Here is a 23,289-nt window from a genome sequence, read left to right as displayed (position 1 = left end):
TTAACCAATCTCTCTTTATCCACCTCCCCACTACCCTTCTCATCCTGTTGTAACCACCGTTCAACTCTCTACCTCTATGAGATCAACTTACTTTGCTCTCACATATGAGTAACAACATGTGCTATTTGTCTTTCTAGGTCTGGCTTATTGATGACTTCTATTTCCGTTCCTGTTACTGCACATGACAGTATTTTGCTCTTTTTTGTGATCAAGTATATACCACCTTTTCTTTATCCATTTGTTTCTTGGTGGACACTTAGACTGATTCTGTATCTTGGCTATTATGCATAGTGATACATAGGGCTGTTGGTATCCCTTTTGTATACTGACTTCCTTTTCTTTGGATGTATACCCAGCCGGATCATATAGTAGATCTATTTTTAGTTTTTAGAGGAACTTCTATACCAGTTTACACAGTGGCTATACTAATTTATATTCCCACTGGCAGTAAACTAATGGTTCCTGATCTGCACATCCTTACCAGCATCTTTGTTTGTTTATTTTTGATCATTTTGATAATGGTCATTTTAACTGAGTGTATCTCACCATGGCTTTGATTTGTGTTTCCCTGATGGTTAGTGATATTGAACATTTTTTCATGTATTTGTTAGTAATTTATATGTCTTCTTTTGAGAAATGTTTATTTAGATCATTTGTCTACTTTTTAGTGAGATTATTTATTTTTTTGCTGTTGAGTTGAGTTCCTTGTACATTCTATCAGTCCTTAGTCAGATGAATAATTTGAAAATGTTTTCTCCCATTCAGCAGATTGTCTCTTCACTCTGTTGATTGTTTCCTTTTCTGTACAGAAGCTTTTTAGTGTGTGTAACCCTATTTGCCTGTTTTTGCTTTTGTTGTCTGTGCTATTGAGGTCTTACTCAAAAATCTTGGCTCAGATCAACGTCCTTATGTGCTTCCCCAGTGTTTTCTTTTAGTAGTTTCATAGTTTCGGGCCTTAAATTTATATCACATTTTGATTTGGTTTTGGTATGTGGTGAGACATAGGGGTCTAATATCATTTTTCTGCATATATATATATATACAGTTTTCCCATCACCACTTATTGAAGAGACTGTCCTTTCCCCACTGAATGTTCAAAAATCACCTTTGTCAAAAATCAATTGACTGTAAATATATAGATTTTTTTCTGAGTTCTCTGTTCTGTTTCATTGGTTGATGTGTGTTTTTATGTCAGTATCATGCTGTTTTAGTTGCTATAGCTTTGTAGTATATTTTGAAATTAGGTGGTGTGATGCCTCCAGCTTCGTTCTTTTGGCTATTGGAGTCTTCTGTGGTTTCATATGACTTTTAGGATTGTTTTCTCTTTATCTGTGAAGAATGTCATTGGTATTTGGATAGGGGTTACATTGAATCTGTAGATTGCTTTTGGTAGTATGGCCATTTTCACAGTATTAATTCTTCCAGTCCATGAACATGAAATGTGGTTTTTTTTTTTTTTTTTTTTTTTTTTTGACTTGTTCAATTTCTTTCATTAGTGTTTTATGGTTTTCCTTGTAGAAATTTAATAAACTCACCTCCTTCTGTTTATTAAACTCACTCTTTTTTTGCAGCTATTATAAATGAGATTGATTTCTTTTTCTGCTATTTTCTTGTATATAGAAACACAACTGATTTTTTAATGTTAATTTTGTATCCTGCAACTGTTCTGAATTCATTTATCAATTCTAAGAGTTTTCAGTGGAGCTTTAAGGGTTGTCTATATATGTAAGATTATGCTGTCTACAAACAGGAACAGTTTGGCTTCCTTCTTTCCAGTTTGTATATCCTTTATTTTTTTCTCTTGCCTAATTGCTCTGGCTCAGAACTTCCATTACTATATTGATAAGAGTGGCAAGAGTGAACATTCTTTTCTTGTTCTAGTTCTTTTTTTTTCTTTTTTATTTTACCTGGTGATCAGGAAGTATTGTTGGGAGACTTTTTTTTTTTTTTTTTACTGATTCAATCTTGTTACTTGTGATTGGTCTGTCCAGGTTTTCTATTCTTATTTCAATCTTGGTAGGTCGTATGTGTCCAGGAATTTATTAATTTTCATTCGGTTTTCCCATTTATTGGCATATAGTTTATTGTAATGGACTCTAGTGATTCTTTGTATTTATGTGGTATCAGTTATAATGTCTCCTTTTTTGTTTCTGATTTTATTTGGATTTTTTTCCTTGTCTGGTTAATGGATTGTTGATTTTATCTTTCTAAGAAACCAACTGTTCGTTTTGTTGATTTTTTTTTTTTTTTTGAGACGGAGTCTCGCTTTGTTCCACAGACTGGAGTGCAGTGGCGCAATATTGGCCCACTGCAAGCTCTGCCTCCCGGACTCACGCCATTCTCCTGCCTCAGCCTCCTGAGTAGCTGGGACTCCAGGTGCCCACCACCACTCCTGGCTAATTTTTTTTGTATTTTTTAATAGAGACAGAGTTTCACCGTGTTAGCCAGGATGGTCTCGATCTCCTGACTTTGTGATCCATCCACCTCAGCCTCCCAAAGTGCTGGGATTATAGGCATGAGCCACCGCGCCCAGCCTGATTCTTTGGATTTTTTTTAGTCTCAATTTTGTTTATTTCTGCTCTGATCTTTATTATTTCTTTTCTTCTAATTTGTGGTTTGGTTTGTTCTTGCTTTACTGATTCCTTGAGGTGCATTATTAGGTTGTTTATCTTTCTACTCTTTCTATGTAGACATTTATTACTATAAACTTCCCTCTTAATATTGCTTTAGCTGTATCCCATAGTATTTGGTATGTTGTGTTTTTCTATTTTTAGTTGTTTCAGAGAGCTTTTAAACTTCATTTTTAATTTCTTCAGCGACTCATTGGTTGTTCAGAAGCAAGTTGTTTAATTATGTGTTTGTACAGTTTCTAAAGTTCCCCTTGTGATTGATTTCTAGTTTTATTCCGTTGTGTTCAGAAAAGATACTTGATATGATTTCTGTTTTTAAACATCTGTTGATAATGGTTTTATAGCCTAATAGGTGGTCTGTCCTGGAGAAGGTTTCATGTGCTAATGAAAAGAATGTATATTCTGCCATAGCTGTTGGATGAGTGTTCTGTAAATGTCTGTTAGATCTATTTGGTCTAAAGTGTAGTTCCAATCCAGTGTTTCTTTCTTGATTTTCTGTCTAGATCATCTGTCCAGTGCTGAGAATGGACTGTTGAAGTCTCCAATCATTGCTTTATTGGAGTTGATCTCTCTCTTTAGATCTAATGGTATTTGCTTTATGTATCTGGGTGCTTTGGTGTTAGGTGCATATAGATTTAGAATTGTTATGTCCCCTTGCTGAATGGAACATTTTATCACTATATAATGACCTTTTTTGTCTCTTTTCACAGTTTTTTTTGGAGACAGGGTCTTGCTCTGTCACCCAGGCTTGAGTGCAGTGGCATGATCTCAGCTCACTGCAACCTACACCTCCCGGGTTCAAGTGATTCTCCTGCCTCAGCCTCCCAAGTAGCTGGGACTACAGGCATGCATCACCATGCCCGACTAATTTTTATATTTTTAATATAGATGGGGTCTCGCCATGTTGGCCAGGCTGGTCTTGAACTCCTGACCTCAGGTGATCTGCCCGCCTCAGCCTCCCAAAGTGCTGGGATTACAGGCGTGAGCCACCGCACCTGGCCCTCTTTTCACAGTTTTTGACTTAAAATCTGATTTATCTGATACAGATATAGCTACTCTTGCTTACTTTATTTCTGTTTGAGTGAAATATCTTTTTCCATTCCTTTACTTTTAGTCTGTATATGTCTTTACAAGTAAAATGATTTTCTTGTAAGCAGCCTATAGTTGGGTGTGTCATGTGTTTGGGAGGCCGAGCTGGGAGTTTTGCTTGAGCAGGAGTTCAAGACCAATGTAGGCAACATAGTGAGAACCCATTTCTACAAATGAATACATAAATCATTTAAAAGCTACAGAGGGGGAAGAGATTACAGTAGACCCATTCAGCCAGGTTGTGTCTTTTAAGTAGGGGGATTTAATTGGTGTATATTCATGATTGATATCAATAGGTGAGGACTTCCTCTTGTCATTTTGATAATTTTTTTTTTTTTTTTGAGATGGAGTCTTGCTTTGTAGCCCAGGCTCGAGTGCAGTGGCACAATCTCGGCTCACTGCAAGCTCCGCCTCCCAGGTTCTCCTGCCTCAGCCTCCCGAGTAGCTGGGACTACAAGTGCCCGCCACCACGCCCAGCTAATGTTTTGTATTTTTAGTAGAGATGGGGTTTCACCGTGTTAGCCAGGATGGTCTCGATCTCCTGACCTCATGATCTGCCCGCCTCAGCCTCCCAAAGTGCTGGGATTATAGGCATGAGCCACTGCGCAAGGCCTTCCTTTTTTTTTTTTTGCATATTCATTCTTCCTTTTTTTCTCTCATTCAGCATTGTGGTTTGGTAGTTTTCTGTAGTAGTAACATTTGACTCTTCTTTTCTCGTTTGTGTATCACAGTGGCCTGCGCTGTACAGCTTTGCAGTAATGGCGGCAGTGGTGGTGTAGGTTGTTAGCATTATAATTCTGTGTGTTTTCATAATGGTGATTATTGGTCTCTTTTGCTTCCAGGTGCAGGACTCCCTTGAGTATTTCTTGTAGGGTCAGTCTAGTGGTGATTAATTTCCTATTTTTGCTTGTGTGGGAAAGACTTTATTTGTCCCTCATTTCTGAAGGATAGTTTTGCTGGGTATAGACTCTTGGCTGCTAATTTGTAAACTATCCTTCAGAAACGAGGGACAAATAAAGTCTTATAGATTCTTGGCTGCCAATTTGTTTTTTCTTTCAGTGCTTTGAACATATCCCATTCTCTCCATGCTGGTGAAATTTCTGCTGAGAAATCTGCTGCTAGTCTAATAGATATTCCCTTATATGTGACTTGATACTTTTCTCTTGCTGTTTTTTTAGAATTCTCTTTGTCCTTGACTTTTTACAGTTTGACTATAAATCCTCAAGGCAGACCTCCGTTTTCAGCTATTATTTTAATAAATAGGTTTTCTTTTTTTCTTTCTTTTTTTTGAGACAGTCTCACTTCATTACTCAGGCTGGAGTGCAGTGGTACAGTTTCAGCTCACTGCAACCTCTGCCTTCCAAGTTCAAGCGATTCTTGTGCCTCATCCTCCTGAGTAGCTGGAATTACAGGTGCGCGCCACCCTACCCAGCTAGTTTTTCTCGTATTTTTAGTAGAGACGGAGTTTCAAGCTCCTGACCTCAAGCGATCCACCCGCTTTGGCCTCCCAAAGTCTTGGGATTACAAGCATGAGGCAGCACACCCAGCCAAAACATAGGTTTTCTGTGCCTATTTTAATCTCTTCTCCTTCTGTAGCTTTTAAATGATTGATTGATTGATTGCAGAGATGGGATCTCACTACATTGCCTAGGTTGGTCTTTAACTCCTGGGGTAAAGTGATCCTGCCACCTCAGCCTCCCAAAGTTCTGGCATTACAGGCATGAGTTACTGCACCCAACCTTCTGCAGCTCTTGTAATATGAAAATTTATTCACTTTGTGGTGTCCCATAAGTCTTACAGGCTTTCTTCCTTTTTTTTTCCTTCCCCTAAATGAGTAATTTCAAACATTCTATCTTGAAGTTCAGAGATTTTCTTTTGCTTGATCAAGTCTGCTGTTGAAGTTCTCTATTATGTACTTTTATTTTATTCATTGAATTCTTAAGCTGCAGAAGTTTTGTTTCTACTTAATAGTATCTATTACTTTTTTGAATTTCTCATTCTTATTAATTGTTTTCCTAATTTCGTTGAATTTTTTATCTATATTTTCTTGTGTCTTTTCCCTCAAATCATCATTTTGAATTCCTTTTTAGGCAATTTATTGATTTCCTTTTCATTGGGACCTGTTGCTAGAGAGTTAATTATGTTCCTTTGGTGGTGTCATATATATTTGTTTTTTCATGTTTCTCGAATCCCTGTGTTGATGTCTGTGTACCTGTCTGGTGGAACAGTCATCTCATGTAAATTGTCTATAGTGGCTTTCGTGGAGATACACTCTCACCTGTAGCTGGATCTTAGTGTACTGGTAGGGAAGGGTGTGATGATTCTGTTTCCAGGTAGGTGCAATGGTATAGTCTCCATGCAGCTTCTTCAGCTGTATTCAACATCATCAATAACTGTAGGCACCTCAGTGACTTGTGCTGTAGAAGTTTGTGGTAATGGATGCTGGTGGTGTAGGTTGTTAATGTCCTCAGTGGCAACGACTTTTGGGGCCCTCCTATTCTCATTTTTCCCATAATGGTGAGACTTAGCCAAGGGGATCCCTCTTCATGTCAGGTCTGACATGGCCTACAAGCACCTGCTGCGGTGCTGGCTTCCAGTTGCAGATGCGCATAGTAACTATGGGGCTGGAGTTCTAGGCTCAGGATCTCACAAACCTATTATGGTACTTGTGTCTTGCAGTGCATGTTTACTGTCTGTGGCAAGATTGAATGTAGGTTGCCTATAGCACCAGGATCTATGACTCTGGTTACTCCCTAGCAGCTTGGGCCTAGCAGGCCAGTCTGTAGCTGTGATTATACACTTTGTGGGCAGGGCATAGCCCTGGTTTGAGTCCAGGAAAGAAGAGATGCTCTGGAGATTTGAGCCCAGAGCCCAGTGCATGGCAGTAATTTCAGAGCCTGAGCGAATAGGACTCAGTGGCGAGTTGGGTCACTGGGGATGGAGGTGTTGGTGAGTCTAGACCCTGGGATGGTGGGGCTTGGTGGTATCCCAGAGTCTGTGAGACCAGGTGCAGCAACAGCAAGTACCTCAGAATGTTCAATCAAGCACAGCTGTCGTTTGGGCCCTAGGAGGCAGGGAGCAGCACAGTGATGACTGCTCTGGGGAGAAGGGTGTCTCAGCAGCTCAGACTCTAGGGGGCTAGTCTAGCTCCAGGGAAGCAGGGTGCTAGAGTTGTTCGGCCTGTAGGCATAGTATCCCAGTTCAGCCATTGATACTTCCCTGGGTTGTGAGTTATTGTGTTGGCTTAGCCCTGGAATGCACAGCTCCTCAACTTGGCCAAGGCATTGTTACCTGAAGGAGCAATGTGCTGCTTTATCTCGTGCCCTGCAGGGTGTGACTTTTCCGGTAGGCCCAGGCACTGTTTCTTTGGGACACACGGCTCTACCAGTGCACTGTTTACTCAGGAGGCAGTGTGCAGTTTCAGGTTATTGAAGTTGTATACCAGTAACATACTTATCATTCAAATGATGAGACTTACGATTTAAAAATTGGTACTGTGTCTGATAATGTGGATCTAATCTAATATCTAATAGTATATAGGAAATAACTAGTGATTTACTTTGTTTAATCACTTAATGTTTCTTCTAGTCCAAGTCAAGGTCCTTGTTGTACAGCACAGTGTGCATTCAAGTCAAAATCTGAGAAGTGTCGGGATGATTCAGACTGTGCAAGGGAAGGAATATGTAATGGCTTCACAGCTCTCTGCCCAGCATCTGACCCTAAACCAAACTTCACAGACTGTAATAGGCATACACAAGTGTGCATTAATGGGGTAAGCATTTAACTATATGTTTTTAAATTTAATTTTAGAAAACTTGTTTCTCAGAAGAATTATTGATGCTTAAAGCTACATAGTTAAAGTAATTAATCTTGGTCTCTGTTTAAGTAATATCCCTATCTGTTCCCTCACAAAACTATGAGTATATTATGTAGCATTCAATTAACTACTAATTTGTTTTTCATCTTCCCATGTACATGTGGTTGATATTCTCAAGAGAAACATAGTTGTACAACTCGGCATGTGACTTGTCTATAATATTTAAGTTTTATAAAACAATATTTCAGTAGCCTAAATAAAAGAACTCCTTGGTCATCTTCTCTGAATTTGAAACCTTTAAAGCTTTTGTGGCTGAATATCACTTTGCTCTACATGAAGAAAATTTAATTTGTCTTGCTTTATAGAAGAGCCATAATAACCAACATAAAATCGATTCTCATCTAATCTATTTCTCTGCTTTTATTTCATTTTTTAAAGTTGCCATTCCTTTAAAAGATTTACTGTCTTACTTGGATTTACTGTTTTTCAGTTTTTTTCAAATGTATTTAGGTAATTCAGTTTTGATACTCAACTCTGTTTGTTTTTCACTTTTATATCCATTTAAATATTTTGACATTGGAAGTTTATACTTGGCTGTCTATTACTATAAACAATAGGTTTGACTGTATAGGGATTAAATAAATTGTCTTTTATTTTTCTTCTAGCAATGTGCAGGTTCTATCTGTGAGAAATATGGCTTAGAGGAGTGTACGTGTGCCAGTTCTGATGGCAAAGATGATAAAGAATTATGCCATGTATGCTGTATGAAGAAAAGTAAGGCTTTTAAAAGTACAAGAGTATAAAATTTGCCTCAAACTATTATTTTCTCCTAAATTTTAAGTGTTAAACTTTGACCTGTAGTTTGGCCAGATAGTTTCCAGCTCAATCTGTCCTCTTGAGGAGATTATAAATGTAACATAGCATTGTGTCTCTATCATTATGGTCTCTACGATGTTTTAAAAATCATAAACTAGACAAAACATTGCCAGCTTTACAGTAATAATTTACATAAACACTGTTAGACTTTAAGTCATTGTGGACACTAAATCAAGACTTTGCTGGTTGCTTGTTGACATTGTAACATTTAATGTGAATTACTAATGGCATTACCCAGCCTAACTAGAGAAGGTCTATATAACACGTTATGGTAATGATTTCAGACATTTTTTTTTCCCTCTTTATATTTCCCCAACTGGAAATCTGATCTTCAACTTATATTTGAATCTGATCTTAAGCTTATATTTGGCATTTCTTTTCCAGTGGACCCATCAACTTGTGCCAGTACAGGGTCTGTGCAGTGGAGTAGGCACTTCAGTGGTCGAACCATCACCCTGCAGCCTGGATCTCCTTGCAACGATTTTAGAGGTTACTGTGATGTTTTCATGCGGTGCAGATTAGTAGATGCTGATGGTCCTCTAGCTAGGCTTAAAAAAGCCATTTTTAGTCCAGAGCTCTATGAAAACATTGCTGAATGGATCGTGGTAAGTATAGTTTTTATTTACAAAGAAAACTTAAAGTGGTTTCATCTTAATTTTACTTGGCCAGAAGTCATCAAAGTTATGAGAAAACAACTTAACTATTTATATTAGAATGACTTTATATGAATATTTCTGGTTATTATTTCCTTCTGAAGTGATCAGAATAATGTGTATCATTCATAGATTGCTTGGTAGGTGATGGGAGTCATTCTGTTTTACTGCGTTCCTTAGTTCATCTCCTGGATGGGTTACTTCTTTTGGTGCATATAGGGCATTTTTATGGGACTTTAAAAAGTTTTTTTGTTGTTGTTGTTTTTCAAGACAACTTATTTGCCCAAATCATGGACTAATTGGTGATTTTTCCTGATCTTTCAGTATAATCTCTGCGTCTTCATCTTGTTTGTAATAGGAAATGTTGAACAGAGTAAGATCAGATCCACAGCCTTTTGTAGATCTACTAATGATTATGGACGTTCATCCAGTAGTAATCCACTGAATGCTTATTTTTAAGCCCACTTATCTCCAAGTTGTACAAACATGGAATTACCTGATGTTTTCTTAAAAGATTGTCAAGAATGACTGTCTCAGCTTACTTAACTGTTCCTGCTTTAAAAGTGATTACATTAAAATATCTATAGGAAGCTTGCAGATGATATATTTGAGAATGTGCTATAATTGAACTGAAAGTAGTTTGCTTTGGAAATTGACTTATAACTCAGATTCCCCTTTCTCAGATTATGTGTGTGTGTGTGTGTGTGTGTGTGTGTGTGTTCAGGACTATGGATGCCTTAAAGCACAAAAGATGTTGTTTGGGATGTCACTCTTTTTTGATACTCTTCTAATAACATTCTAGAGTAAAAATTTTATAGTTACCTCCAGCATTTAAAATGATGTTTACCATTCCTAGGACACTTTAGGATATGTGGTTTTTAGATATGTAATAATCATGGAGTAGAAGGATTGTTGAAATTGGATTTAGGAGATCTTCGTAGGTTTCAAACCAAATACTTGAGCAGTTGACTTAACTTAGGTTTCCTTAAAACATGTTACTCTCTTTTTTTTTTTAATTCCTGTGCTTATTGCATAGTAAGTTCTAGTAAATACCTGTCAAACTGAACTTCTCTTCTGGTACAATGGTATAGTGGAAAGAGTACAGGTTTGAGAATCACGTAAGGATTCAAATAATCTTTCTGGCATTTATCAATTCTATGACTTCAAGCAACTTACCTTTCTTGGCCCTTCTTTATTTTCAACTCAGCTTTTTTTTTTTTCCCCCTGATTATATCTAATAAGAAAAGTTGAAATTTGGTATACTTGTCTACTATAGAGGACAGTGTATGCAGAAAAGGAAAGGGGATCTCAGAATTACGTTCTACTGAGTATATATTGTGCTGGATACTTTGGATTTTTGGGGTACTAAATCATATCATCTAAACATAGTATTTTTTCACTTTTCTCTGTTAGCTCTAATTTTGACTCATTACATTATTTAGAATTTCAAGTGCTCATTTATTTTCACTTTAAAAATATCTAACAGACATGATCTTCTAAGGATTTTTAAGACCTTTTCTCCTCGTATTTTAGATGTGAGGATTAATGAAATGTTTCACAATGAATTGGCAACATGAAGTCTTTTCTTGTGCTCTAGAACTAATTAATCAGACACTTTCACGTTTATAGACATTGACTTTAAGTGTGTGTAGGGTAGAACATACCTTTATTTTATATCATCGTTGACAGTCATATGCCAGTCTTCCGAATAGCATGCTCATAATGTGTGAAGAATACCGCTAGGCTGTTGGTGCATTTGTGGGCATTAACCACATCAAGCAGTAAGATAATAAACATCCACTTCTTTGCAAGTTACTTGTCTCATTTGCTTGTGTGCATAGTTTACTTGCATACCAGGGTTTATCATGTTAGCGAAGTGCCCTTGCAGTTAGTAATACAGATTATCAGGATGCTGTGGTGTAAGAAGCTGTGAAAGAAGTGAGGGGTTAGTTTCACTACTTTCCTTTCCAGTGGTGTCTGGTGGCCTTTTGTCTTCTTTCTGTGGTACACTATGGCAGCTTTTCTCCTCATGCAGGGTAGAGTAAGAAGAACTTTAACAGCCAGGCGCGGTGGCTCACACCTGTAATCCCAGCACTTTGGGAGGCCGAGGTGGGCGGATCACAAGATCAGGAGATCGAGACCACGATGAAACCCTGTCTCTACTAAAAATACAAAAAATTAGCCAGGCGCGGTGGCAGGCGCCTGTAGTCCCAGCTACTCAGGAGGGTGAGGCAGGAGAATGGCGTGAACCCGGGAAGCGGAGCTTGCAGTGAGCCGAGATCGCGCCACTGTCTGGGCGACAGCGTGAGACTCCGTCTCAAAAAAAAAAAAAAAGAAGAAGAACTTTAACAATTTAGAACTTCAGTGCATGGGTTATTGACTGCTGCTACTGGTACCATGGAAGCGATACTTTCTTTTTTGTGTTGACAACTATGTTTTGATTTTTCCAAATATATTTACGTATTTGCTGAGTGCCTGATGTGTGTCTGGACAGGAGAAAATGATAAACATCCTTTGGACTTATCAAAGAGTCATCTAATTCTTGAAACGTTTAAGAGCATTCATCAGTGAATCTGTTGAGACCTTGTTTCGGCATCTCCTTTTCTTTAATTAGGGATTGAGGGCAGTGGTAATTCATTTCCAGTTTCTTCTGTAGTTAATGTGTTCTGATTTTCTGTATCTTTCATGTTAGGTTTGACATTGTAGAAAACCACCTCTTACCTTGACTTTTTTTTTCAAATTTATTGTTGTGTTTCCCCTCCTTTTAAAAATCATTGCCTGATAATTTTGTGGCATTTTTCTTTTTAATTTGTATGGATTTATCAGGAGTTTGTATTTTTTTATTGCTAGTTTTTCAAGAGTCAAACACCTTCTCATTTTAAAATTAATTTCCACTGTCATATTTTGCTATAATTTTATGCATCTAAGTATTAAGTGTCTGGTATTCTTTATGAATGAAAGATTTAGAGCACTGTTTCCCAAATGCTTAACAGAACACTAGTCCCATTAGATGTTCTAAGGCTTCAATGGTCAAATGAATCTGGAAAACACTGCTCCATACTATAGACCTTTCTTGGAGATTCGTGAAAAGATTATAAGAAGTCCTGCAATAAATAAATATTTTAAACTTCATTTTCCAAACTTACCTAACCCTAGAACCTTTTATCGCGAAAAGACTTAAGTCGTAAATATCCTTAGATGTCATTTGGGAAAATATTGATTAATAGCGGTAGTTCTCAATCCTGGTTGTATACCAGAATCACCCTGGGGTTTGGACTAATTAAATCAGAATCTCTTGGGTTTAAGTATCTGGGTCTTACAAAACTCTCCAGTTAATTCTGATGAAGAGCCAGGGTTAAGAACCACTCATCTAGAATGGGGTTGGCAAACTATGGCCCATGGGCCAAATCTAGCCCATGTCAATTTCTGTGTGGCTCAGAAGCTAAGAACAGTTTTTACATGATTGAAAAAAAAATTTTAAATTATCAAAATAACAGTCTTTTAAAAATCATATGAAATTCAAATTTCTGTATTGTTAAACAACAATTTATTGTAAAATGGCCACACCCATTTGTTTACACATTGTCTGTGGCTGCTTTGGCACTTTGAGTGGCTGCGATAGTGACTGTATGACCCCACCAAACCTAAAATGTTTATCTGGGCTTTTATGGGAAATACTTGCCAACTCCTGATTGAGAGAGATGATCTCAAAGTGTAGGCCTGAGAAGTAGCATCAGCATCCCCTGGGAACTTCATAGAAATGCAAATTCTCAGGTTCCATTCCAGACCCACTGAGTCAGTGGTTGAGGGTGCATGCTAATAGTTTGTCTGCCTTTTTTTCAGTCTCTGCGATATGATGACTCCTTTTTAAAAAGATTTGTAACAGAAATTTTCCATTTTGTCATCCTGATATGTTGAAAATAGAAGGTGGTTTTCATTGCTTTGTGGAACAGGCCACATAGATAGCATAGCACTTATGAAACTTTAACAACAAAGATATAATATTATTGGAGGGTTTTTAGCATATAGTGAGGACACAGTATACATCTGCTAGATGAGTGAAGCGGATTTCTCAAATGTAATAATTTATATGGAAAAGAGTAAAAATTGTGCATATTAACTTTGAAACTGGAATGTTTTCGGGTTCCTGTTAGTGAGATTTTATCTTACTTGCCCTGGCTGAGCTTGAAGTAACCAAAAGTTTAGTAGCAAGTTGCTTTCTGCTTGGCAGATTGCCGTTGCTGCTGCTGCTAGTGGTGGTGGTGGGAGTTTGAAGGATAGGAGGAGTATATGGTCAAAGTCCAGACTGCCCCTATAGGGATGACATAATCAGTATCATGACAAGGAACTGTGGGCCCCACATGGTCTTGTGACCCATGGAAACTCAAGAATGCATTTGCTGAGAGTGAGCATTGTTCATCACTGGAGTATTCATTGAAAGGAGTATATGGTTGACTTTCTAGAGGTCTTTAAGAACAGTAGATTATCTTATGTCTGAAGAGACTTGAGTGCATGTGTTCCCTGTCCTCGCTCGTGTACTTTTTTTAGATGATACTTGCTTTATCGTTTTGTTACCATACAGGTTTTTTTCTTTTTGTTTATATTTAGATTATCATATTAAATACTATTGTAATTAAGACATAATAAATTAGACTTTAATTTTGACTTTTTACTTTATTATTGGCTATGTTTAAGTGCCTGTATTAAACATCATCTCTCTGTTTCTTATGTAGAATTATTTTCTGAGTTGAAAAACTTCTTGAGTTTTTGAAAAATGGTTGGATGTCTTCTCTTTGTCCCTAAAGTTTTGCTTAACACCCTTGTCTCTGAGATATAAGACCCTGGCAGTCAGTTTACAAACTCAGTAAATGTTCATTGAATGAATGACAGCTCCCCTTTCATTCAGACTAACAGGTGGGCAATTTGTGATCTTTTCTTTTGAGAGAAATGCATATTTTATATTTACTAGCCTAGTTAGTATTCCTTTCCCTGATTTTATAGTATGTTTAAAGGAGATAGCATGCAATTTAGCATTTAACTCATTCTCTTTTAAAAAAAAACTATCAAAGGTGGCCGTACTTACTCATGTTTTCAGATACACTGTTGTTTTGTTTAGTTTTTCTTGCTATCTTCTGTCTGTTGCCATGTTCCATTTCACCACACGCTAAATTCACAAAAGCTACTATCATTGCCACTAAAACATCTCGAGCATTGGGCTTGTGATACATAGTTACCTGAAAAAATTTAGAAGAAAGCCAGGAATACTGTGCTAGAAGGAACTGGAAGTTCTCAAGGGCTTGAGTGCCATACTTTATTATATATCTGTTGATCTGAACTGGGACTAGGTTCTTTTTACCTTTGTTTTCTACAGTTTTAACCTCTATTAAATCTGGGCTTTCTGTCTCCAGTCTGCCTCTCTTACTGCCATAGTGTATACTTCTATGGTGCTTTATTTAAATCTATAGGCCAGGTACGGTAGCTTATACCTTTAATCTTAGCACTTTGGGAGGTTGAGGAGGGAGAATTGCTGGAGAACAGCAGTTGAAGACCAACCTGGACAACCTAGCAAGACCCTGTGTACGCAAATAAATAAATAAATGAATTCGCAGGGTGTGGCAGCATGTACCTTGTAGTCCCAGCTACTCAGGAGGTTCACCACAGCCCAGGGGGCAAGGCTGCAGTGAGCCATGATTGCACCATTGCATTCCAGCCTGGGCGACAGAGCAAGACCCTGTCTTTTAAAAGAAAACAAAACAAAACAAAACAAAACAAAGTGTGTAGGTACTAAAAAGACTATCATTAAATATATCCAAACCAGTTTTACTGTCCTATCTCTGTTGTAATGGCCTTGTCACATTATTTGTATGTGTAGGCAATCTAGAAATAATAAATGAGCTGTTAGATATGTTTCAAGGTCAGTATTTAAATACTGACTTACTTGTAATAACTAGTTCAACAGGTATTGTGTTTGTTGGCTAGGTACTGAGGTAATAGGATATAAGTCCAGGGAGCTCACAGGTCAGTTTGGGATAGAGAACACAGGCCAGAGAAACGTATCTTCAGTCTGTATGCTGTTTTCACAGAACTAGGAGAACCTATTAGGAAAAGCCTTTAAGGCGGTAACGCCAGAACTAAGTTCTTTTTTTATTTATTTTTGAAATGAAGTCTCACTCGGCCACCTAGGCTGGAGTGCAGTGGCGTAATCTCAGCTCACTGCAACCACCATCTCCCAGCTTCAAGCGGTTCTCCTGTCTCAGCCTCCCAAGTAGCTGGGATTACAGGCACCTGCCATCAGGCTTGGCTAATTTTTGTATTTTAGTACAGATGGGGTTTCACCATGTTGGCCAGGCTGGTCTTGAACACCTGACCTCAGGTGATCCACCCGCCCCAGCTTCCCACAGTGCTAGGATTACAGACGTGAGCCACCATGCCTGGCCAAGCTAAGTTCTTAAGAATTAGTAGAAGTAGAGAGTACAGAAATATTTTATGGGGATAGAGCCTGTGAAAAAGTCACAGAAGTATGAATTTTGCAAAACAAACATTTTTTTCTACTTTTTTTCTTTTGAAAAGTTTGATTATTCTTTCTTTAATTGACAAACTAATACATTCAAAAGTAGGCCTTTCCCCGCGGACCCCCAGTCTTTCCAGGATGGATTTCTTGTGTATTCTTCGAAACTGTCTATACCACTCTAAGGATATATACTTTTAAAAAGGTGGAATCATATACACTTTGCTGTACTTCATCATGTGCTCAAGTTTTTGCTTTTGCTGTTTTTCCTGTCTCCTACATAATGGTCTGTCTTGGAAATCTTTGGTGGGAAGCATTCAAAGAAGGGTTTGACACAAAGGAGTAACATGGTCAGTTCCATATTTTAGGTAGCCATAACACTGATGGCCATATTTTCATAAAAATGAAAGTAAAGATGAAGGAAGGAAATATATTCAAGATGATAATGACTTTAGGAATAGATCTGTATCTCCTGTACCCAACTTGCCCATCAACCTGAGAAAGCTAGTGGGAAAACTCTTAAGCCTTTGCACTCATGAATTGGCTCACATTAGAGGTGTTGCTACTTCCCTACCAGGTGTTTGGAAATGTACGGTTGTTGTCAGAGTAACTGAAGGGGCTCTACAGGCATTTGATGGGTGGGGGCCAGAGATGCTAAACTGCATTACTCAAAATGGTCCCATAGTGTTTTGACAGACTGAGAGTGGCCTTCTACCCTGTCTTACGATAAGTAGCAGGTCTGTTATTTGAGGATGAATAAAAACAAAAAACAATAGGAGTCTATGGAATATCTATATAATAAAGGAATGGGAACATCATCCTAAAGACTAACAAGGAGAGCAGAACTCTGAACATGATTTTTATAGGAAAAAAAAAAAATCTGACAGTCTCAAGAAGTGGCTTTTAAAAAGTAGATTGTAAAGTTTTAATTTCCAAGGCAGATTCAGCCCTGTCAGCATGTTTTTTACAGTCTACACATTGTTTTAAGAAATTTCTCACAAGTTTGCCAGCATTTAAAAATAGATTTTAAATAAAAATTCCAATATATTGCTTCTCTTGAAAAATCAGATCTTTAAGCAGTAAGGTTGAATTGCATTCCACCTTACCTGCCATGTAAGCTTTTTAGTTTGCAGTCCCTGCAATAACAAGCAATGGTCGGGACAACCATGATACAGTTTTTACAGATTGAACAATAAACATGAAAATAAAGAGAAGGAAGGTGTTTGTGGGACTCTTCTGTACAGATATTTAATCTGAGAATTAAACAAGACTGAGAAATGACAAGTATAAATCATTCCAAGTTTGATTTTAAAATTGAATATATATATATAAGTATGTGTGTGTGTGCGTGTGTATGTATGTATGTATATATCTCTTTCCCTTTTTTGTTCCCTCTCCTTTTTTTGAAGCAGTTAATTCCTAAAGCCATTAGGTGAGCCCAAGCAAGGTAGGCATCCACGCCAAACTCAGTGGCACAGAGCAGAGTGTTGGAACCTGACCAGGTTCAGAAGGTGTGGGATGGGGAAGACTACCAGTATTGGGGTTTCAGAGCCCAAGTAGAGTGAGAAGTGCACCCCTGTGGAGGAATGACTGGCATGGGATGTCAAGAGTGCAAGTAGGATGAGGAAGGTGTCTACATAGGAGGGTTAGGACTAAAAGAAACCAGGGCTTTTTGGAGAAATGGCAGATTCCAAGGCTGGGGTAGGAAAAGAACAAGATAAATCTGGAACTTCTTGTTCGGCCAGAAAGTAAGAAAGGGCTCAAAGAATGATGAGGACATGTTCAAAAAACACAATAATGTCTATAAAATAGGAAACCATGAGGGAATAAGTAAATGAATACATTGAAAGTTTGATGAAGAACAGGATATTTACATACTTCCGAATTACGTCCCTCCAAAATATTCATTGTCTACAAAAGAGAAACAAGAATCATGGTAAAATTTGGCAGATAATACCTTAAGCCAGTGATTAAGTTAACATCAGCAGTAATGAAATAAAAATCACGTGTTACCTGATAGGATGCAGCGAGAACACAGCATCTGTGATATTCTTACCAAAGATGTGTGACCTGAATTTGATCACAAAGAAACACCAGAGAAACCCAAATTGAAGGATATTCCCATACAAAATAACTGCCCTGTAATCTTCAAAAGTATCAAGGTCATAAAAAACAAGGAAAGACTGGAATATTTCCAAATCAAAGGAGAGTAAAGAAACATGGTGGCTAAATATAGCACACGATTCTGAACTGGATGGTATTGGGACAAATGGCAAAACCTGAATGGGGTCTGAGGATTAAATGTTAGTAATATATCAGCCCTGATTTCCTGATTTTGGTGATTGTCTTGTTATCTAGGAAGCCACCCTTATGTTGTAGAAATTATATGCTAAAATGTTCAGGAGTAACAGCATGGTGCTAGCAACTTACTCTGAGGTGCTTCCAGATTTTTAAAAGGTTTTTGTTTTTGTTTGTTTGTTTGTTTGAGGTGGAGTCTCATTCTGTGGCCCAGGCTGGAGTGCAGTGGCACAGTCTCGGGTCACCGCAACCTCTGCCTTCCGGGTTCAAGCGATTCTCCCTGCTCAGCCTCCTAAATAGCTGGGATTACAGGCACCCGCCATCATGCCTGGCTAATTTTTGTGTTTTTAGTAGAGACCAGGTTTCACCATGTTGGCCCGGCTGGTCTCGAACTCCTGACCTCAGGTGATCCACCCGCCCCAGCCTCCCAAAGTGCTGGGAGCCACCGTGCCCGGCCTTAGGTTTTAAAAAGGTTTTTGAATTGTACTTGCAACTTTTCTTTAAGTTTGAGTTCAAAATAAAACAAATTTTTAGAAAGTAGGAAAGGCTTTATGTACACACAGAAAAAGTAGCTTGGGATATTTTGCCACAACGTGCCTTTTAATTTTAGCATTACTCTCATTAATGCTAAAATTAGCATTAGTATTACTTTAATTACATAAAGACTGCTGGAAAAAGTAAACAGTGTAGAAATGGTACCCAGTTTAAGTCCCTAAGTCATAGAAACAATCAGTAGTAACTATATATGTGTTACAATGATCTGTGTTAAATAAATGTAAAGGTTCAGTTTTAAAGTTGTAAATATTTTGTATGATGTTTATTAGTACATGTCTTAAAACAAAGTTTGAATATTTGGAATTGCAAAATATAATTTGAGACTAGACACATTAATTTTCCTATAAATTTATCAATAATTTTTGAAGGTTTTTCTGTTTGGCTAATTTATTTGTTTAATATAGTTGAGTTTAAAAGTGAAGTTTTGGTTTCTTCTAAGACTGGATGAACTTTGCCTGTTGCTAAAATATATATCTTCTTCCACCTTTCATATTTAAAATTAAAGATAGTTAATCTATAAACTAATGAATAAAATAAAGATATTATATATAATATAATGAAAACTAGTGTACATAAAAAGTAATTTCATAACTAGTCCGAGTCTCAGATTCCAAATGAAATAGAAGAGGAAAAGGGTGTCTCAAAAGAGATAGAATTTCAGTCTTAACTTTGATAATTAGAAAGCAATATAGGTTAAAGAGTAATTTTAAAATCTATTCACTAGCAGAATTTAAAGCAAGTTACATGCTTTCTAAGCCATGGAAAGTATAAACGCAAACAAAACATAGTCTGTAAGAGTAAAAGGAGATCCTTTTGTAGTTCATAAGTGTGATGATTGGCTTTGCACACTCTTATGTAAGATGTGCCTCCCTCAAACCTTGTTAGGGCATTGTCACATTACCCATTTGAGGGAGAAAAAAGAGTAAGGGGAAAACACAAAGGAAATATAAACCAGAAAATATTTAATAACGTGGGAAAATACAATATAACTATATGCAAGATGACCCCAGTTTTGTATTTGTGTTCATGTGTATGACAAATGTCATTATATGTAGAAAAGAGACTGAAAAAAATCAGATTGAGCAGTTTCCTCTATGAGATGAAATTATGGGTGATTTCCATTTTCTCCTTTAAACTTTTTTTTTTTTAATTTAAACAATATACATGTGCAAATATCTAACATATGTATACAACTCCTAAACAAATTTTCTTTAAAAATTACAATATACTGTGTTCTATCTTTTAAATACTATAAAAGATATTCTAAAATATTTTGTAGATTTTTTCAGTGGAAAAATCTGTTTATTTCTAGGCTCATTGGTGGGCAGTATTACTTATGGGAATTGCTCTGATCATGCTAATGGCTGGATTTATTAAGATATGCAGTGTTCACACTCCAAGTAGTAATCCAAAGTTGCCTCCTCCTAAACCACTTCCAGGTAAGAATATTTGAGCAAGATACATGTTTATGTAACTCAGAATTGTTTAGCAGGTAGAATTGAATTATAAATGAGTCTTTAGTAACTAATGTTATAGTACTTTCTCCTTAAGAATGGGATTATTGGATGAATGATTTAGTTGATATTTGTGTGATTTTTGTCAATCCAGTCTGGCCAGTGACTGCTAAGTTAATGCTAATTTATCTGAATGTCTGAATATTTAGAACTAGAAATTTTAAATTTTGCTTGGTATTTGTTTTCTTGGTTATATATATACATATATATATTCTAACTATCTAACATCTATACATACATATACATATATATATATTCTAACATCTTGTCATGATTATGGTAAACTACTTTAAAATTATTGATTTTTCTATTCTAATAGTTGTGCTTTTCATATTGTTGTCCTTCCTCCCCTTCCATCTTCCCTTTCTCCCACCCTCCCTTCCTTCTTTTTCTTTTTCTTTCTTTCACTATGTTGCCCAGGCTGTACTTAATCCAGAGCTCAAGCAATCCTCCCCGCCTGAGCCTCCTAAGTAGCTGGGACTGCGGGCACGTGCACTGCACCCAGCTCTCTTACTGTTTTTACTGTTTGTGCTCTTGAAATATTTTCTGGCACATAAGCTTATTTTCCCCCAGGGTGATGCTTATGGGGAAATACAGATCCCAGTCTGTGGGAAAGTCTTAGAGTAGAGGATTCATTCACCAGATAAGCATAGTCAAGTATTCTCCATTCCTGAAAACAACTCTTTAGTTCTGGTCTCCACCTTTTTCCTCTCAGGGAGACATAGCATGAGGAAGGACCCTCTTTAGATGAGCTGTGGGCATTGGAAGGAGAAAAGGATAGGAAATAAACCCTTCGTATTGTTTAGTCCCCTCTGTTTATCCCTCCCCCTCTCCAAGGTATTTGTAGCTATTCTCTACAGGTGTGGGGACAGACATTGTCTCAGGGCAGCGGCAGGGGAGAACCAGAGCTAAATGACAGCAGTTGCCTCTCCTGCCGCTCTCAGACTTCTCATAAAGTGTCTTGCCTCAGGCAAATCCACTACCTTACACAAAGTAGTTCAAAACTAGATTTCTTATGCTTTTTCCCTGTTTTCCCTCAGTTGTTCACCTGCATTTACCTGTCTGGAGCAAGATGGCCAATACTCGTGCTAGGACAGTATCTTAGTGAGAATTAGAGAAAATTTGATTTTTACGTCATTGCTTTTCTTAAATGCACAATGTTAGTTAGCACTCTGGAACTTACGTTAGTATTTAAGGAAGTTCTAAGGGCCACATGACACTTTTTAGATACTGTTACCAATTGTCTCATTCAGTGAAACATTTTATGTGTATATTAATTTCATTTTAAATAGCACCTTTAAAAGCTTAGAAAACTAGCTGTCATTTATTGAACTCTCACAAAAAGCATTAAACATTTTTATATGAATTATATAATCTTTACAACAGGCTATATACATTAATTATCATCCCTGTTTTACAGTGTAGGCATCTGAGTCTCAGGTTAAGGCGTTTGCTCAAAGACACTTAGTAATTCCCTCATATGGATTCCATCCACAGAATCTGTGATATTAATCTAGATTAATCTAATACATGTGGCTGTTGAGCACTGAAATGTTGCTAGTTTCCATTGAAATGTGCTGTTTTAATTAAGATACATGCCAGAGTTTGAAGATTTAGTATAAAAAATGAAATATTTTGTTAGCAATTTTTTATATTGATTACATATTGAAATAACACTTTGGCTATGTTAATTTAAATAAAATAAAAAATATTATTAAAATTATTTCACCTTTTAAACTTTTTTGTTATGGCTGTCAGAAGCTTTTAAATTACATTGGTGGCCCATATTATTGGACCAGCACTGAACTAAAACCTTTCTTACTGAAACAGCAGCTTTGCTTTTAAAGATTGAAAAGCTCATGATAAATAAATCTGTTTTGCTTTTGTTTGTGGCTCACAGGCACTTTAAAGAGGAGGAGACCTCCACAGCCCATTCAGCAACCCCAGCGTCAGCGGCCCCGAGAGAGTTATCAAATGGGACACATGAGACGCTAACTGCAGCTTTTGCCTTGGTTCTTCCTAGTGCCTACAATGGGAAAACTTCACTCCAAAGAGAAACCTATTAAGTCATCATCTCCAAACTAAACCCTCACAAGTAACAGTTGAAGAAAAAGTGGCAAGAGATCATGTCCTCAGACCAGGTGGAATTACTTAAATTTTAAAGCCTGAAAATTCCAATTTGGGGGTGGGAGGTGGAAAAGGAACCCAATTTTCTTATGAACAGATATTTTTAACTTAATGGCACAAAGTCTTAGAATATTATTATGTGCCCCGTGTTCCCTGTTCTTCGTTGCTGCATTTTCTCCACTTGCAGGCAAACTTGGCTCTCAATAAACTTTTACCACAAATTGAAATACATATATTTTTTTCAACTGCCAATCAAGGCTAGGAGGCTCGACCACCTCAACATTGGAGACATCACTTGCCAATGTACATACCTTGTTATATGCAGACATGTATTTCTTATGTACACTGTACTTCTGTGTGCAATTGTAAACAGAAATTGCAATATGGATGTTTCTTTGTATTATAAAATTTTTCCGCTCTTAATGAAAAATTACTGTTTAATTGACATACTCAGGATAACAGAGAATGGTGGTATTCAGTGGTCCAGGATTCTGTAATGCTTTACACAGGCAGTTTTGAAATGAAAATCAATTTACCTTTTTCTTATGATGGAGTTGGTTTTGATACTCATTTTTTTCTTTATCACATGGCTGCTACGGGCACAAGTGACTATGCTGAAGAACACAGTTAAGTGTTGTGCAAACTGGACATAGCAGCATATACTACTTCAAAGTTCATGATGTAGATGTCTGGTTTCTGCTTACGTCTTTTAAACTTTCTAATTCAATTCCATTTTTCAATTGATAGGTGAAATTTTATTCATGCTTTGATAGAAATTATGTCAATGAAATGATTCTTTTTATTTGTAGCCTACTTATTTGTGTTTTTCATATATCTGAAATATGCTAATTATGTTTTCTGTCTGATATGGAAAAGAAAAGCTGTGTCTTGGCCGGGCGCGGTAGCTCAAGCCTGTAATCCCAGCACTTTGGGAGGCCGAGACGGGCGGATCACGAGGTCAGGAGATCGAGACCATCCTGGCTAACATGGTGAAACCCCGTCTCTACTAAAAAATACAAAAAAAACTAGCCGGGCGAGGTGGCGGGCGCCTGTAGTCCCAGCTACTCGGGAGGCTGAGGGAGGAGAATGGCATAAACCCGGGAGGCGGAGCTTGCAGTGAGGTGAGATCCCGCCACTGCACTCCAGCCTGGGAGACAGAGGGAAACTCCGCCAAAAAAAAAAAAAAAAAAAAAAAAAAAAAAGAAAAGCTGTGTCTTTATCA

The 23,289-nt window shown here is 37.3% G+C and overlaps 1 protein-coding gene and 1 non-coding gene across 2 annotated transcripts in view; both read left to right on the top strand.

The window, feature by feature from the left end:
* ADAM10 (ADAM metallopeptidase domain 10) overlaps positions 1–22,875 on the top strand; it is a 159,415-nt gene extending 136,540 nt beyond the window's left edge. The window contains exons 12-16 of the mRNA XM_050796813.1: positions 7,308–7,491; positions 8,202–8,310; positions 8,797–9,017; positions 19,739–19,865; positions 21,841–22,875. Of these exons, the coding sequence (XP_050652770.1) occupies positions 7,308–7,491; positions 8,202–8,310; positions 8,797–9,017; positions 19,739–19,865; positions 21,841–21,935 (736 nt within the window). The 3' untranslated portion in view covers positions 21,936–22,875. The remainder of the gene's footprint in view (positions 1–7,307; positions 7,492–8,201; positions 8,311–8,796; positions 9,018–19,738; positions 19,866–21,840) is intronic.
* Positions 19,234–19,337, top strand: LOC126960464 (small nucleolar RNA U13). Its single transcript, XR_007728007.1, has one exon. It is a non-coding gene; the product is annotated as a small nucleolar RNA U13 (small nucleolar RNA).
* Positions 22,876–23,289: the final 414 nt, after the last annotated feature.

The sequence above is a fragment of the Macaca thibetana genome, chromosome 7, assembly GCF_024542745.1.
Source record: "Macaca thibetana thibetana isolate TM-01 chromosome 7, ASM2454274v1, whole genome shotgun sequence".
NCBI classification, from domain to species: Eukaryota; Metazoa; Chordata; class Mammalia; order Primates; family Cercopithecidae; genus Macaca; species Macaca thibetana.
This window is presented reverse-complemented; position numbering and strand designations above follow the sequence as displayed.